At 39.3% G+C, this 18,745-nt stretch overlaps 2 protein-coding genes across 4 annotated transcripts in view; both read right to left on the bottom strand.

Moving 5' to 3' along the window:
- LOC136281508 (NLR family CARD domain-containing protein 3-like) overlaps nt 1-505 on the bottom strand; it is a 16,783-nt gene extending 16,278 nt beyond the window's left edge. The window contains exon 1 of the mRNA XM_066167918.1: nt 453-505. The gene's annotated coding sequence lies outside the window, so the exon portion shown is untranslated. The remainder of the gene's footprint in view (nt 1-452) is intronic.
- Nucleotides 506-2,260: 1,755 nt separating this feature from the next.
- LOC136281507 (uncharacterized) lies at nt 2,261-18,290 on the bottom strand. 3 transcript variants are annotated; one of them, XR_010717806.1, is made up of 5 exons: nt 17,859-18,290; nt 13,275-13,335; nt 12,912-12,991; nt 2,694-10,275; nt 2,261-2,516 (listed from the first exon to the last, which is right to left on the bottom strand). XR_010717806.1 is itself a non-coding variant. In XM_066167916.1 (5 exons), the coding sequence occupies exon 5, from the start codon at nt 9,505-9,507 to the stop codon at nt 3,046-3,048; it is 6,462 nt and encodes a 2,153-aa protein (XP_066024013.1). In that variant the 5' UTR covers nt 9,508-9,797; nt 9,975-10,275; nt 12,912-12,991; nt 13,275-13,335; nt 17,859-18,290; the 3' UTR covers nt 2,261-3,045. The 3 variants fall into 3 exon arrangements, 2 of the variants coding, with proteins under 2 accessions (XP_066024013.1, XP_066024014.1); XM_066167916.1 differs by having other exon boundaries at nt 2,261-9,797; nt 9,975-10,275; XM_066167917.1 differs by lacking the exon at nt 17,859-18,290 and adding an exon at nt 16,154-16,274 and having other exon boundaries at nt 2,261-10,275.
- Nucleotides 18,291-18,745: the final 455 nt, after the last annotated feature.

Raw genomic sequence — 18,745 nt, 5'->3', positions numbered from 1 at the left:
CTTCCAAAGGATATCATACACCACCACTCTCAAAAGTAGATCAACTATATAAAGAGCATCACAGTAACTTCATTGTGGTAGGAGATTGATCAGTAGCAGTAAAAATCAGTGCACATTTTACAGGTTGATTACCATGCAAAACCTGCAGTTCCATGACCAGAGCCAAGACTGTACCAATACCAATACCATAATTATATTATAACTACTTCTGGTTACCAATATTTGCACATTTTAGGTAAGTAATATTATGCATAGTTCTTGACATAACATTACCAGACAAAATAATTAATACTCACATGGATATAAGTGCAGTGAGAGCATGCAGAATTTTAAAATATGGAAACAGGACACAATTATTCCCCGCAAATAAATTATTAAATACATACAGATTGACAAAATGAAGGCAAGTTTCAAAAATGAGAGAAATAAAAAAACAGCAAGACCTAATCTACCTTGTATAGAGTTTCCTGGGTTCACGAAAATAACCCTTGAATCAGGGATAAAGTCAGAAAGTCTGAAAAGGGAAGCAGCAGAACAACAGTTACCACATATCAGTTATGAAAGACAAAGACAGTTACAAGGGCACTAACAGGTGCCCCAAGGTTATAAGGGGTATTAACCACAACATTCTATAGTCATTCATGGAGTAATTTTGTATTATCAACTGAGTTGATAACAAAAATTTGCCACCTTGACAAGTTTAAAACTGATAATTTGTTTGTTACCCCAATTGCTCTGACAAAGGGCTGACACTCAAATTTTCATTTTTTTAAACCTTATCAACTCAGTTGATAATATTTAATTATTCTGGTATATACTCTCCCACACAGGCAGCACCACAGTCTCTTTAGAAACTTACCCCCTTTATTTATTTAATTATAAATATCAAAAGTCAACTGGAACAAAAAAACAACAACAACAACAACAAAAACCACCATGATACACAATGGCTGACTGAATGCGACCCTCAGTATGATTTCAGGGACAAAGGTGATAAAACACACAAACAACACCCCAACACAACATGCTTAGCATGTTCAATATCTGTATATATTATTTTTAAACAATAAAGGACACACTATGTTTTGTTTTGGTCAAGTTTGCACGCTTGGTCTTTGTTTTGGTTTTAAAAGTCTGATTGATGTCATGCTTAGCGTATAATAAGTTAACACAGTATAACGCAATTAAATGATAATAATTCAAGAAAAACAAAAACTAATGCACATGTAGCTAGAAATTTCTTTTGTTCATCCATATCTTTTCCTTTTGACCTCAATAGCACTCAATTGTGATGGGTAAGCTTAAATACTGGTAAACAAATGGGTGTAACAAATGAATTTTAAAGCTGTATAGTTTCCAAAAGTAAACATTGTTTGTATGCACAAAATTTATACAGTTACAATGTTTTTTTCTCCTTTGTTGCCAAAGAACATTTGTGGTGTAACAACTCCAATATTGAAATAAAGAAAAATTTTTTTTGTCTTGTCAGAGCGTGTGACAAAGAAACAATTCTGAGTCCCTATGAGGAATAGAACCAAAATTAAAGTATTAATCAAAAGTTGTACATCATAATGTTACTGAACAGAAGTTTCTTGCATGTGTGCTTATTCTGAGAATCATGAGGGAAATTCCATGTTACAGACATAATACATTCAGAGACAAATTTTTTGGAAAGCAATTTCCTTAACAAACTTATTCGGCACACTTTTCAATTTATAATTTGTAAAAACATTCCTCACAAGGTACTTGACTATCAGCAGTAAAGAAACTTTCCTTTAACAAAGGCTTCCAAAATTTTCGTGTTAAACTTTGTTACAGACACGACAAAAAAATTCAACCTTCAATTGTTTGTGTTCACTTGACACTTTTTTCTTGTGAATTGACTATTCAGACAAAAATCATTTAATAATAATAAGAAGAACAAAGCTGCTTTATATAGCTTTTCAAAAATCTAGTGGTATCCTTTATTCTGTAGTTAGATTTTGAGCTTAAGGTAAAAACTTCCTGTTGTGGACATTACACAATTTTGGTACAGATATTACAATGTGGAACTTTTTTTGCACTGGTAAGAATAAGGTAGTATTTTTGTTTATTTCTAAACTTTTAATAATTGACTTCATCAGAACTGATAAATTTATCTTAATCAGGCCCAATTACAAATTAATTCTCTTTTCTGATTGTGCTGATATCCATAATATTAATACTACACTAGTACTTGGGTGTACATGTAACTTTGGTATGTGGAGTATCCCATTAAGAGCATGCTCCTTACAATTCAGTTTTATCGAGCATGTGCTCTAACTAATGTTTCTGCTGTCTTCTGGTTCTTGCCTACTGAGACACATGCAAGGCGGTATAGCTCCAGGCGTCGAAACAACGTCGGGATGTCCCAAAGATACACCGGATTTAATGCGAGGACATCGAGCGAAATACTGATTCGAGACACCAAAGACCAATTATAATTCCAAACGTAGTTTATTCGTAATAATTGTGACTTGATGTCCAAAACCGTCAAACTAAAATACAATTAAAAAACCTAGTCTAAGCGATACTAAGGACTGAAACTAAGATAAATAAACAATTTTATGACACGAATACATATCAATTACACGAGCGCAAACACAGCTAACAATGCAACATTCGGTAACAGGAAAGGAAAACAAGGAAATCAATACAATAATACGGTCGCTTACCGATTGTCCTCTCTGTAACGCCTGAATGAGTCGCAATGAACGCAGAAACACTCGCAATAAGCTCTCTTGTTAAACTATCTACCGCAAACGACAACGCACGAGGTCTGACATATGATATCGAAGCGTCAATAATACAAAAACAAAGACTAATACGTAACAGAAATAATACTTAACTCGACAACAATTACATGGCTCCCCTAAATTGAGCTAATCAATTTAATACAACTTAGGTTATCAGTTAATCAAGTGTTCAATCAAGTGCTAATCAAATTATAAAGTCAAATCCGGTTCATAGGTTCACAAGTGTTCGTCGAATCCTTGAGTGAAATCCAAAGGTACGGTATCTAGGTCCTTAAGGCTCCTTGGTGGGGACTCCCCGGTCCGAATCCTCCACGTCATTGCTTGGTACAAGAAGTACCAGTTTCTGTACAGGTCGTTCAAGGTAGCTGATGTGCTTGACTCTGCGTCCCTTGTCATCCAAAGAAGCGTCTCCCACTGCTAGCTTTGCCTTTCGCACGTAACCATCAGGGTCATCATAAGCTTCTTCTACGCGGGCGATCTGCCACATATTCCGAGGAAGATTGTCGTTGCTGATGATTACAACATCTCCTTGCTGAAGGTTACGTCTCGGACGTATCCACTTCTGTCGCAGTTGAAGAGTATGAAGGAACTCTTTTTTCCAACGCACCCAAAACTCGTTAGCCAAGTGTTGGACTCGTCTCCATCTCTTTCGAAGATATAGATCAGCACGCTGAAACTCTCCAGGTGGTGGTAGAACGATTCTTGACTTTCCTGTAAGCAGATGATTAGGAGTGAGTGGTTCCAATGCGTCCGGTGACGTTAAATTCTCAACGGTTAAGGGGCGGCTATTGACCACTGCTTCTACCTCCGTCATTAAGGTTTGAAGGGATTCGTCATTCAGCTGGCTTCCGCATTGGTCTAGTAGGACGGAAAGTACGTTACGTGCCGTTCTTATCTGTCGTTCCCAAACGCCACCCATGTGGCTAGCTGATGGTACGTTTAGCTGGAATTCAATCCAATCGCAGTTGCGTTCCAAAAGGAAATGGCGAACGCGGGTCTGATCCATTGAGGACAGCGCTTTCTGTAACTCGTTCTTGGCACCTACAAGGTTACTTCCCTGGTCGCATCTGATCGTTCGTACGGGGCCTCGGCGACTGATGAATCGGCGCAAAGCGTTAATGAAAGAATCAGTTTCTAGGGTTGCTGATACTTCGAGGTGGATTGCACGGCTTGACAAACATGTAAACAACGCTCCATAACGCTTCAATTCTTTACGGCCTTCCTTAATGAGCCACGGACCAAAATAGTCGACTCCGCAGTGAGTAAAGGGCGGAGCTGGTTCCAGTCTGTCTTCAGGTAAATTTGCCATCTTCTGTTCTTGTAATGCCCCACGGAGCCTTCGGCAAGTCACGCATTTGGAGATGCATCGGGAAACTGATGAACTCCCACCGATTACCCAGTATCCATGTGACCGCAGGTCGTTTAGCGTCATCCCTCGGCCTTGATGGCTTATCCTCTCGTGGTGATATCTCACCAACAAGGCGGTGATGTGGCCTTTACTTGGGAGGATGACTGGATGCTTAATTTCATAAGATACCAGAGCGTTTCTAATCCGGCCACCAACTCGTAAGACGCCATATTTGTCTAGGAAGGGATCTAGTCGATAGAGCGAACTTGTCTTCTTCATGGATAAATTTCGTCTCTTTGCAAATTCTCGACTGGCATCGTCGTTTTGCACTTCTAAGGATTTGAGAATCTTGATTTCTTCGGGAAAAACTTCTTCTTGGAGTGACTTTAAAATTGCCTGCTCGGCCTTTCGCATTTCATCCACCGACGGCGATCTGTATGTCGATGTGTCTTTCTCTTTGCCTGTTTTCTTTGCTGCATGTAACGGTTTCTTAGGACTTTGTTGAAGGGATGCTTTGAACTTCATACATGCAGCGACAGCTCTCTTGGCCCTGTGCCAATCGGAGAAGTACTCTAAGCGTTCGGAAATGGTTGCCATCCTTTCATGTCGAACTCCGGTAGCGAAAACTTGAACTTTCTTGACCTCCGGATCGTCTGGAGAGAGGTCAATATTTACATCGTCATTCCTGTTTGGAAGCTCTCGTTGCCATAAGAAAGGTGGTCCGTTGAGCCACCGGGAGTCGATCAGGTCTTGAGGAGAAAGGCCACGCGAGGATTCGTCCGCAGGATTTTCTTTAGTCTCGATGTATTTCCACTGATCGGGGGTGCTGTTGTCTCGAATTTGTTGGACCCGGTTGGCCACGAAGACGTGGAAACGCCGGGCGTCGTTCTTGATATAGCCGAGGACGACTTGGCTATCTGTGTAAAACACCTCTGTAATCTGGTCGTACTCAAGCTCTTCTTGCAATGAGGCGCTGATCCTTACGGAGAGCAGGGCTGCGGTCAGTTCGAGTCGAGGGATCGTAACAGGTTTCAGTGGAGTTACTCGGGCCTTGCCCATAACGAAGCTGCAGTGGACTCGACCAGTGTCATCTGTAAGACGCAAGTACGAACATTGGCCGTATCCGTGGTCGCTTGCGTCCGAAAAGTGGTGGAGCTGCACGGACGTGAGTTCTCCGAACGCATGTGGCTTGTAGCACCTCTGGATCTTCAGTTTCTCTAAGTGATGTAGACTGTTTCTCCATTTTTCCCAACTATGTCGCAGTGGCTCAGGTACTGGATCGTCCCAGTCAGGTTTATCTCGGCAAAGACTCTGGAGAATTTGTCTGCCAGTCAGGATCACTGGCGCTAGGAATCCCAGGGGGTCGTATACGGAACTGATGGTTGATAAAATTCCACGTCGGGTCAAGGGTTTGTCTTGCAGGACGATACGAAATTGAAAGGTGTCTGACTCCACGCACCACTGAACGCCCAGTGCGCGCTCTATTGGGAGGACATCATTGTGAAGGTCGAGATCCTTAACACCCTTTGCTCGATCATCAGGGGCAATCTTAGCAATTACTTCTTTGGAATTAGAGATGAATTTATGAAGACGCATTCCCCCTCTGGCGCAGATACTCTTAGTGTTCTCTATTAATGACGTAGCTTCAGAGACTGTAGCAACCGACTTGAGGCCATCGTCAACGTAGAAATCCTTTTTTATAAACTCAGCTGCGTCGGAGCCAAACTCGCACTCATTGTCGGTAGCAGTTTTCTTGAGCCCAAAGTTCGAGCATCCAGGAGAGGATGCAGCTCCGAATAGATGCACGGTCATGCGGTACTGCACTGGGGTTTTCGTAATGTCGCCATTCTCCCACCAGTAGAATCTCAAGTAGTCACGATCTTCTTCTTTCACCTTGAACTGGTGAAACATAGCTTCTAGGTCACACATGAATGCTATCAGTTCCTTTCTGAATCGACAGAGGACGCCAACCAGGGAGTTTGTTAAGTCTGGACCTTGAAGGAGGTACTTGTTTAATGAATGGCCCATGAAGGTTGCGCTGCAATCGAAGACAATTCTGATTTTGTCAGGCTTTTGAGGGTGGTAAACTCCGTGATGGGGGATGTACCACGACTTTCCATCGTCATCGGGCCTTTGTTCATGTGGCACCCTTTCAGCGAAACCCTTTCTGATGATGTCTTGCATGAATGTCATATAATCTTGACGATACTTCACATTGTTTTCCATTCGCGTCTTTAGTTTGTTCAGACGACGTAAGGCCAGTGACTTGTTGTTTGGAAGTTTCGGAGTGTTGCCTCGAAAGGGAAGTGGCATCTCATAATGTCCGTCAGCAGTCTGTCGGATTCCTTCTTCCATCTTCTTTAGAAACTGTAAGTCGTCTTGGGACAGTGTTCCTTGCCTGTCTGCCCTTTTTTCGGAGAAGTCCATTTCAAACATTTTCATGACTTGAAAGGGATTGATCACTTCTTTCACGTTTGTTTTGACCGAGAAATTGCAACTTCTCTTGTTGAGTCCTTCTAGATCTGCTTGAGGGTCAAGTGGCTCGCATGATTCAATCGTATAAATTCGGTGAGAGACGCCTATCTCATCTTCGTCCCCATCTTCTCCGCTAAGGGGTTGGGATATCTTTCCAATGATTCCCCAGCCAAGGTCAGATCTCAAAGCGTAAGGGCTGTCATCTTCTCCGGGAATTATTTCTCTAGGCATTATTGCACGTGGACAATCTGATCCTATCAGAATTCCTATCTCCACATCTTCCTGATAGGGTGCAATCTGTTCTGCAATCTTCTCCAAATGAGGCCACTGGAGCGCTGACTCGGGTCTTGGAATGTGAGATCTCTTCGCTGGAATAATTTCACGAGAAAAGGCTTTAGGTAAGTGAAGAGTGATTTGTCGCTTGAAGTCTTGCACGATGAGGCCTCCTACCTTTCTACTCTTAATCAGCTCATCGGTGGCATGCATTGTTGATAACAACAAGTTCGTCTCAGGTCCTGACACATCAAGATGATTGAGGACGTTATCTGCAACAAACGTCGTGTCTGATTGATCGTCTAAAAGAGCGTACACTAGTCGCTCAGTCCGTGGATTGCTGGCGTGGCTCAACCAAACCGGGACAATCATTGAGTTCGCCTGACTTCTACTCTGACCATTCATAAAGCAAGCTGCAGAATTTGGCATCTGGTTAGGGTCTCCTTTATCGCGGGTGTTTTCTTCGCGCTTCCTGAAGTCGCCATGCAGAGGCGTCGGATGCTGTCGTTTACAAACACTGCATCTTTTTCTTTCCTTGCAATCTTTGGACAAATGACCATGTTGTAGGCAGCCGAAGCAGAGTCCTTTCGCTGAAGCAAACTCCTTTCTTTCACTGATTGTTCTCTTGACAAATTCTGGGCATGCGTCTATATCGTGAGATTTCTTGCAGTAGGAACACGACTTAACTGCTAAAGGTGGTTTGGTTTCTGCCGGCCCGCCTTTCTCTTCGTTTGAACTTGTTGTAAACGCATTTGCATCACGAGGTCTTCTAGGAAACCTTGGTTTCTTGTCCTTATTTCTCTCGCTTATTGTTCTGTTACTGTCTTCTTCATTGAGGGGTGGCGAAGACAGTACAGGGTCGCAAACGATGTCCGCCTCCTTTACCACGAACTTCACGAATTCCGAGAAGGGGGGGAAGACTTCGTTTTCCTCCTTCCAGTTAAATGCAAGTCGACTCCAGCGATTACTAGCCCACTTCGGTAGCTTTGCAACGAGTTTCCGGTTTTCATGATCATCGTTTAGGACACGAAGACTTCCTATCTTCTCCATTAACTTCTGACATTGGACTAAGAAATCTGAATATTTTCTCAAGGCAGTACTATCGCTTGGATGAATCTTTGGCCACGATTCAAGTTTCTTGCGACAGGTTGCTGCTACAGCAAAGGGATCGCCAAAGCGCTTCTTGAGCATCTCTTTGGCTTTATCGTACGCATCTTCTGAGTCTAGAAGCAGAAAGCTATCTACAACTTCTTTAGCTCCTCCCTTCACATATCTTCCGAGAAAATGAAGCCTCTCAGATGGTCTAACAGCTCTTCCTTCTATGAGGGTTTCAAATGCTTTTACCCAAACAGGATACTGCAACAGATCGCCATCGAATATTCCTGGTTCGGGGAGCGGAAGACGACTTTGGTTCTGGGTTTCCGCCAGTAGCTTTGCAACTTCGATTAGTTTTGATTGAACCTGGCCTTCTGAGTTACTGTCTGTTGGTGAAGGGTATCCGTACTCGTGTTTCTCTCTGCTAGCAAGGGACGGAAAGGTCATTCTTGGAACTTCTGATGAGAAGGGATTAACATGAGGAGTCCTTGCTGAAGTGTAGATTGGTCCGGTACGCGGAGTGAAGGGATTCAATGGACTAAAGGTTGGCTTTGTTGATTCAGTAATGCTTCCTTTAGGTTGGCTAATAGGTGTCCATGGAGCCGGGATGAAAGGCAGCTGACTTGACACGGATACTTTTACATTGGAAATCGACGCTGATTGGTCATCAAGAAACTTTTCTAAAAGCGCTTTCGAGTCCGTCTCCAAGGGAGGACTGACAGGGAATTCGTCTAGGATAATTTCGCCATCTTGCTCTTCATGTTTAATGGAAGCAATCATTTGAGCTTCTTTCTTGACCAATTCTTGTTTGATACGAAAGTTCTCCTCTAGAGCCTTTAATTCTTCTTTGGCGCGTTCTTCTTCTCGTGCGATTTCCATCTTTCTTCTTTGCACCTCGTCCATTTTCGCTCGGTGTTCTATTTCCTTCTCTTGTCTCTCCTTAGCGAGCGCCATTGTAGCTCTTAGAGAGGCGATGTCTCCCTCAAGTTGCACTCTTTTCTCTCGTAAAGATAGGGATGGGTTTCGAGAAGACGAACGAGAAGATTTACGGCTTGACCTTTCGGAAATTTTGCTTGTCTTGGTTGATCGTGAAATCGTTGAACTCTTAGAGTCCTGTTCTTGCTGCAAGAAGTTTATTCGGTCGCTAACCATTCTCAGGGCTTCGTTGTTTTCGCGAGAAACAACTTCAAATTCCTCGTACAAGCGGTTTCTCTCTTCCTCTTCTTCAATCACGGCCTCCAGTGCCTCGTGCGACAGGGACAATTGCGTCATCTTCCTCTCCAGCTCTTCGCATCCTGCTGTTAGTAACGCAATGTCCTTTCGAGTCACCAGAGTCGAATGAATGGAATTGATTTGTTTTCGCCAAGACCTTTTTGCCGTAATAACGGCCTGAAGGCGAAGATTTCGTACATATTCGGACCCCTTTTCCGTTGAATGCTTTTCTCTTGCGCTTCGACGAGGCGCTTCATGCTTATCGTCTGAATCTTCAAACTCCACGTGGTCTACGAGGTTTTCTAGACCTTCTCCAGCGCTTTCGGCCATGAGATCTTACTCCTTTCGATTTAATTGCATGTTTCGTTCGTTGGCTATTATCTATTTGATGATGATTGCAGGATCCGACGCACAAAAGATCCAATACGCTCTTAATCTTTCTTGAGAAATCGTTTGACTATAGCTCCAGGCGTCGAAACAACGTCGGGATGTCCCAAAGATACACCGGATTTAATGCGAGGACATCGAGCGAAATACTGATTCGAGACACCAAAGACCAATTATAATTCCAAACGTAGTTTATTCGTAATAATTGTGACTTGATGTCCAAAACCGTCAAACTAAAATACAATTAAAAAACCTAGTCTAAGCGATACTAAGGACTGAAACTAAGATAAATAAACAATTTTATGACACGAATACATATCAATTACACGAGCGCAAACACAGCTAACAATGCAACATTCGGTAACAGGAAAGGAAAACAAGGAAATCAATACAATAATACGGTCGCTTACCGATTGTCCTCTCTGTAACGCCTGAATGAGTCGCAATGAACGCAGAAACACTCGCAATAAGCTCTCTTGTTAAACTATCTACCGCAAACGACAACGCACGAGGTCTGACATATGATATCGAAGCGTCAATAATACAAAAACAAAGACTAATACGTAACAGAAATAATACTTAACTCGACAACAATTACAGGCGGGTTTCTCGTGTGACACCAAGTTTTACATTGGAAGAGCCGTTAGGGTTACTGATGATGAGGTTGAAATCAAATTTCTTCACCAAGTTCTGGAAACATTTAACTGGCCTCTGAGAAGCAATATTGATATTGTCAACAGGAGAAGAGTCTTCTGTTGCTCTAAAGAGCTGAAAGGCACTGGACGTTTCAATGTTCCAAGTCTTTCATATATTGAGAGGCTTTTTAAATATCTTCAAAAAGAAAATGTTTGCAAATAAATAATCAAACTAACTGCAGATTGCAGTAGTTAAACACTACTTTAATTACTAAACTTGGATTGTTCTGGACTTTTTGCAAGAGTACTATTCATTGACTCTTAATAAGCCAGTCGATACTATTTGGGAAAGTTACACTGCACTGAACTGTATGAATTGACAACTTTCTCTACAGTATTATTAGAGCAGTGGCCTTTGAAAGTTGAAGTATTGCTTGTTCTAAGCTAAATTTCTGAAACATTGCGTGCTATATTTTAATTTATCATCTTCAGATACAGAAGGTACTGACTCTAAATACAATGTGTTTTTCGGTAAACCTAATTCACACTCACTCAAACTTTTGAAAATTTATACTCCTCATGTCAGCGTTGTGTTGCTACCGCTAATGTACAGTTGTTGTTATAGTTATTGTTATCAGTGTTTAGTTAAAAAGCACTGCAAACTTGGATGTGATAAATTTTAACAAAACTGGTATGCATGAAGCATTTATTTCTCCCAAAAGAATTGCCATAATGAAAGTCATGCAGTCATAATGTCCATAATATAATGTCTATGATATGATGTCCATAATGTTATGTCTGTAATGTAATGTCAATAACATAAAGTAAGATTTACTTTTTCTTGTGTTTTTCCATGATTTTGATAATTTACAACACTCAAGTTTAGGCCTCTAAAAAGTAAACAAGGAGTCAAGCTGACAAAAAAAAACTGGTTTTTAATTTCAGAGAAAATGAAACAAAACACTGTTTTTTTATGGACATAACAAAATAATGTTACTTGCTCTCATTTACGAAGTACATCCATTTTAGAAAAAATGTTATCCACAACTTCTTCTTTGTGTTGAGTTCTGTTCTTCTGGTGAGACTTACGGAATACACGTGTCTTACTTAAATCATTTTAAGCCTTTCAGTGTGCCAGCTATTTTCATACACTTTTCATTGGACAAAAATAAACAGCCTCTCTTAGCCATTTTCCATAAAGTCAACTTTCAGATTACTATATTTTAAACAATCTAGGATCTCCTTCTTCTAAAAATCCATGATTGGGCTAGATATGAAATATTTTAAATTTCATCATTTAATTTAAGCAGTTGTAAAATGGTATGGGCCATAATGGTTTTCATTATTTTTACCATCCCCTAAAAATCCCTTTGGCCATCCAATGAAATATACTTTTATACAAACGTTTTGGCTGTTAACAATTATATGTAATGGTGATTTATCAATATCTTGAACATGTTGGATTGTTTACACAATCATCACAATTCGTCCCGCATTGAGTTAGATTTTGTGCTTCAACATGCTACAAACATCATCAAAAGTAACCTCCACATGAAAAAAAGTAATTGAAGTGTCTGCTTTAAATCCTAATGCAACTCATTCACAGCCAAATGTTCCAACTTCGTTTTTGCTAATCAAGAAGTTGCATGATAATTATAAACATGGATGTCTTTGAGTAGAAGCGTGTTGTGAGCTTATTATCACGACATAAGACTGTTTCACTCGATCATGCTTAAAAGGGGTTGTTGGAAAATAATTGAACTCAAGAGGAATCCTATAATGGTAAAACCTTCAGATATTTCAATTCATGGATACTGCATGTGTCTGCTAACTTCAGAACACAGCAGGTTGAAACTGGAAACTGAGGAAATCTAATATGTAAATATGTCATTCGACAAACTGCGAAGGAAAATATTGATAGTTTTTGGGAAACTTAGCTTCGAATTGGCTGTTGCATAAATTTAACATCTGCAGACTATTCAGTGGTTCCTGTTACCTGTGAAGTAAAGCTATATGCTGAAGCACAAAGAAAGATTGCTTTGGGATTAGAGTTCAAATGCTCAATAGCCTCTTCAGTGCACACTGAACCTCATTCGCCATTTTTTTTTCCATCCCAACCTCCTTAATGGTTATTTGTTATGGAAATATTCCCTATCTTTTTGGGTTTTCTGAATAAGAAAGCCTCTCTGTAAATATTATGTTTTAGCACTGTTAGATTTATCTGCTTATATGCACTAAATAAGACCCACATTTTGTGGAAAATTAGTTAACTATATAACTAAGACTGGACGATTTGTCCCAAACATTACTTGTGGTCACATGTCCTGTGGTTTATCAGATTGAATTTAAAGGCACAATAATTTTGTCGAAAAAATATCATCGATAAATAATGCCTAACTCGAGTTCTCGGAAAACATATTGAATTGGAGAAGGCAAGTCATTCTCTAGCGACGGAAATCGAACTGTGAAGAAAGGGTTTCGCTTTCAGTTTCCTGTCGCCTACGAAAACAGCAATTAATCCGCCCTCACTGATACGCATTACGTGTTCCAATCTTAACTAAAGCATTTCCCTGTCCCTTTAATCTAGATCAGTAACGACTGCTGGAAGTAAAACAGCTGGTCTGAAAACAAAACAGACTCTTACTAAAGTATGAAATCTAAATAAAGTGACCTTTTAATGCGCATCAATTCATATTTCATGAATCTTCTTACCCTTCACGTGATCTTCTCGAGAACGGTCCTTCAAACGAAATAATTACACCCGGAGCTCGTGAAGAGGCGACGCAATCGTCCTGAAAAAAGAAAAAAAATAGCTTATGTATCAAGTATGTCTTCACCATACACTTATTTTCAAGGCTTATGTTAAAATATTCGTAATTATACGCATTTACGCGAGAGAAATACCGTAAGTCAACAACGGGTTATTAAAGTTAAAGTTAAAGTTACGGAGTGAATAACTTTACTATTCTGTCTGTACCTGCTCTTTCTTCGGGTCAACTCTTCTCATGGACAGCAATGTGAGTTTAAATCAATTTCCTTATCGCAAGATCGCATGTAGAGTACATGTCTACATACCTTTAATCGAATTTTCTTCCTTCAAGATGTGGCATGCAAGAAAGGGATGATGTCAAGATTTCTGAAAAAGAGAAACACAATCATTATTAAACCGTAAAATAGAGAGAGTGGTGCACTATACAGAATTGATATATTCTTACTTTCTCCATTCTTTAAATTGGATTACTAGGATTGATTGCCAGACTGATAGGTTACGTGTGCAGCAGAGGTGCACGTGGTTAAGGTATGCAACACTAAACACGATTTATAAATATTACTTGTATGTGAGTCACACCTGTCAAAATTTTCCTGAAACCAGCAAACAATGTACAATCAGACAGAAGTTCTTCAGGATCTTTTTCTTTCCAAACAACGGTCGGTGCGTAACAGTGAGAATAAATGAAGCAATAAAAATTTGCATCGGACTTATTCAACTGTGGTGTATGTACAATTTAAGTCTTCCAACTGAATGTACGACTTAAAGCAGAAAATGACTTTTGCTTGAGAAATCAGCCATCTCTCCCAAAAGGATCCTGTTTTTCAAACCATATATTTTTAAAGTTGAATTGACCATTTGCATGACCATTTGGGCAGAACCACACAAAGCTAAAAAAATGAAAACATTACAGTTTTTGCATATCGTAAAGCTCCAAGATTAATCCTTCAAGCATTTCATCTTTAATCCATGTCAATATTTTTGTTGATTATTGTCTCTCTTGTATTTTACCAGGTTTTTTATCAAATATATTTTATTGAATCGGTCAAGTTTAGTCTTTCCGCTAATTTGTTCAAGGTATAATGTCTCACAGACGAAAAACATTACAGACTACAATAATGATATTTAATGATGAAATACCCGAGTCAGATCTCCATGCCTCCTTTCTTTCTTTATTATTTTTGATTGGGTTCTTCCTAAGAAGCTTTATTCACTCTTAGATGTAACTCTGTTTAAAACAGTTAGATTAGAAGCTCGAGATTTCTATCGCGTGATAGTTGAACGGTTGGTGCATAACAGTGAGAATAAATAAAAAAAATAACAATTTGCATCTTACCGAGTGAACTCTGTTGTATGAAATATTAAATTCCCTCTTCCAAACGCATGACTTAAAGTGGAAACTGATTTCCCAGGGAAAGTAGCCGTTTCTCACAAAAGGATCCTGTTATTCAAACCAGATATTTTTATCCTCAAATTTTGTTTAGTATCATAGAAGATAATTATCTGCTGAAAGTCATTTTTCACGATTATCTAGGCAGAACCACAGCAAAATAGCTTCACATGAGTCTGCATATTCTTAAATCAAAGATGAATCCTTGAAGCAGTTCATCTGCAATCCACGTATATATTTTAGTTGATTATTTTCTCTCCTATATTTTTCCATCTTTATGATAATTTATTTAGTTGTATCCTTTAGGTTTAGGATCAGTTGGCGCGGCATTATGCTAAAACTATGCGACAATGCGTTTTAAATATAATTCGGCTGATTGCCCACAAAATGCGTAGTTTGTTATGTACCCAAAAGCAAAACATTTAAGGTAACTGACAAAGACTACGAAGTCTACCGATAAATCAAGAGTCAGAGAAGAAGACTTTTACTTGAAAGCAAGCCCCATTTGCAATATACAAATATTGCGTCGCGAAAGTCAACTAATTAAATAACCACAAAGTCATTCATGGCTGACCAACTTACAAACTTTCTAAACTTTTTCTTGTTGCGAAATGATTCAAAGACATCCAATAACAATAAAAAAGACTAAGAAAGAATTTTATTTGACCATAAAGGTAACACATAAACAATTTCACTTGCTGAAAACAAAGTTAAACTTTTACTGATGTATTAATCTCAAAACAAACAACTTTGCGGGGAAGTTGAATAAGAAAACTTCAATCCAGTTGTGTTCACGATCAAAACGCAAATACCTCCCAAATTTTTCTTCCAGCTTTGTTTCAAATGAAATATAAGAGTTTTTATGATCTACTCAATCGACTTGAAAGTGATGAGAAAACTTAGAGACTCAGAGCGAGGCCAGTTGACAACAGAGTGAGACAGGAACAGCCAAATTAATGGCAGCCACGAGGAAATTGCTTTTGTATCTGAACTCATTTTCAGAACTAACATACGTTCATTGGTCCGAACGAATCAGAGAGACAAAATTTTGCTTTTACCTTTTTGAAGTGCCCTTTAATAGTCGTATTAAAAGGTAATTAAATCTCAATTAATCACTGTTTGCAATTGAACCTACAATAAACAAGCTTAAATTAAATGTGCAGTATGATCATAAGCGTATAAAACTCCAGTTTACGTTGGACGATGACAGAACGAAGTAAAGTAGCCATACAAGGTGTAATTTAAGGCTCGAATAATAACTTAAGTTTTCCTCCATTTGGTTTACCAGAACCAAAGTGAACCAAAGTATCATCGCAACGTATAAATGATCCAAGACTACGCAACAACATACCGTGAATCAGTCCTTGTCGCGCCCAGAACTCACGGATGCATGCATTCAAAGATAATTTCCATAATAAAAGACTCACAAAATCTCTAAAACATTTTCGGGAACATTCACGGCTAGTGTTCTGCCGCAAATTTTCCAAGGTATAATGTCTCGTGCAAATCTTCGCAAGGGTGTAGGCTCCCTTGGACGCGGAGCAAAGAAAATATCACAGACAACAATAATATCTAATGATGAAATACCCGAGTCAGATCTTCAAGCCCCTTTTATAATTCTTTCTTTCTTCTTTCTTTTTGTTTAAGCTCTTCCTGAAGCCTCTTCTGACTCTTAGATGTAACTCTGTTTATAACAGTTAGATTAGGAGCTTGAGATTTCTATCGCGTAATAGCGGTTGAACGGTCGGTGCATGACAATGAAAATAAACAAAACGATTACAATTTGCATCTTACCGAGCTAACTCTGCTGTATGAACAATTAAAGTCCAACTACCAAACGTATGACTGAAAGCGGAAACTGGTTTCATAGGGAAAGTAGCCGTTTCTCACAAGAGGATCCTGCTTTTCAAACCAGATAGTTTTATCGTTAAATTATTTTTGGTATTCTAGAAGATTATTATCCGCCGGAGGTCATTTTTCATGATCATTTGGGCAGAACCACAGAAAAATAACTTCACATGAGTTTGCATTTTATAATCTCAAAGATGAATCCTTGAAGAGATCATCTGCAATCCATTATTCTCTCTCTTATATTTTCTCATCCCTCTAATAATTTACTTGGTTTTATCCTTCGCGTTTAGGATGAATTAATTGGCGCGACATTATTTGAAAACTATCTGACAATGCTTTTTAAATATAATTCGGCTGATTACCCACAAAATGCGTAGTTTGCTATGTACCTAAAAGTAAAATACTAAAAGTAAGCGTCGAAGACTACGCAACCTTACGATAAATCAAGAGTTAGAGAAGAAAACCTTTGCTTGAAAAGCAAGTCTCTTTTACAATAGTTAAAGACTGCGTAGAAGATCGAGAAATGCAAAGTCTTACTTTCAGTTTCGTAGGCTTAACATCCTCAAAACTAATTACGGTTTCCTGCATTAGCATGATGTTGTCGCTGGTGAAGATCACAGGACAGCTGTTAAGAACATTTGGTCGCTGTTGTCAAAGTAAAAATAGCTTTGTCGAAGCATGCAATCAGCATTTCAGCAAAAGCTTCCTGACTTAATCAAATATCAGTCGCAAAAGTCAGTTCAATAACCGCAAAGCTATTCATGGCTGATGGACTTACACACTTTCCAAAACTTTTTCCCGTTGCGAAGTAATTCAGAGACATCCAGTACGAATAATAAAGACTCAAATGATTATAGTCCTATAGCTAAGAAACAGAATCAGAGCGAAGCCAGAGATCGTGACAGGAACTGCCAAATTAATGGCAGACACGAGGAAATTTTTTCTGTATATGAACACATTCTCAGAACAAACATACGTTCATTAGTTCGATCGAATCAGAAAGACAAAATTTTGCTTTTACCTCTTCGAAGTGCTCTATAATGGTCGTATGAAGCTAATTCGATCTCAATTTGCCACTGGTTGCAGTTGATGATAGTACAATAAACTAGCTTAAATTACTTGAAATGAACAGTATGATCTAAAACGTATGAAACTCCAGTTTAAGTTGGACAATGACAGAACTGAGTAAAACAGCTATACAAGGTGTAACTTAAGGCTCGTCTAATAAGTCAAGTTTTCTTACAATTTATTTACCAGAGCCAGAGTGTACCAAAGTGTCATGGCTGACTGACTCAAAAAGATTTCAAAACCTTTCTTGTTGCGAAATGATTCAAAGACATCCGATAGACATTAAAATGATTCAACTGCATGATAGGAATTTCAAAGCAAGCATCTGTTATTCTTCCAGTCAAATCAAAAAGAACAAATGTTACTTTTTTCTTTCCTACGTGCTCTATAATGGTCGTACAGGGCTGTTTCAATCTCAGAATATCACTGGTTGATATTCGCATAATAAATCAGTAATCTTTAATGTACAGTGTGATCATAGGTGTACTGGACTCCAGCTTAAGTTTAACAATAACAGAACCAAGTAAAACAACCATAAAATGTTTCCTTTAAGGCTCGAATATTAAAAAAAATTTCTCACCTTTCATCTACCAGAGCCACTGTGTACCAAAGTATAATCGCAAGGTGGAAATGCTCTCAGACAACAACGTACCGTGAATCAGTTCATGTCGAATACACTAGTCACGCATGTATGCCATCGTAAGTAATTTCCATGATAAAAGATTCACAACACTTCGAAAGAATTTTCTGGAAAATTTACGGCTGATGTTTTTCTGCGAACTTGAACAAGCTACTATTTGTTTTGCAAATCACTCCGAGCGAGTTGTTCTCCGGGGGGTTGAGAAATTTCATTCTGGTTTTTAAAACGCCAGAATTCAAAATCCATGGGTGTAAAGCGGACTGCAACGAAGTGAAAAGCAAATAAAGCATTCTTGAAAGTGAAATGTGATCATCGCAGTAAATTACAGCCCTGTAAAGCATTCTTGTCGGGATGAAGTTCTGTGAGATCCTCCCTAACAAAAATTATGGACCGATTCACGTGAGAGACCGTTTGGAAGAAACGGATTAGCATGAAAGCAATCAAAAGCCTTCCTATGTAACAGATCGATCGAAAGTATCGGTGCATTGTAGGGATTAAAATCTCTAAATAATGGATTCAAGCGGTTTGCGCAAGGTTTTCCTGAAATTGCTGATTGTTACGAAGGCACGAATAAACGATGGTTTTTGCTACATCGGTTGGGATCTTGACCGGTTTAAATTGGCGAGGCCATTATTACGACTACACAATCCTCGCTGGTCATCGAAAGATGATAAACTTAGGGTTGGAGATACACATTTATTCAAAGTAGTCAGCTTTCAACCTGCATGGAAGCGGTCCTTAGCCTCATTGCACCGACGATGTTCACGTAAAACACTGCGAACACAATCAACACGAGGCGGGCAAAGTTTATGAAGGTGAATTGTTCA

The sequence above is a fragment of the Pocillopora verrucosa genome, chromosome 6 (genome assembly GCF_036669915.1).
Source record: "Pocillopora verrucosa isolate sample1 chromosome 6, ASM3666991v2, whole genome shotgun sequence".
NCBI lineage: Eukaryota > Metazoa > Cnidaria > Anthozoa > Scleractinia > Pocilloporidae > Pocillopora > Pocillopora verrucosa.
The sequence above is the reverse complement of the archived record's forward strand: the minus strand, read 5'-3'. Positions and strand labels throughout refer to the sequence as shown.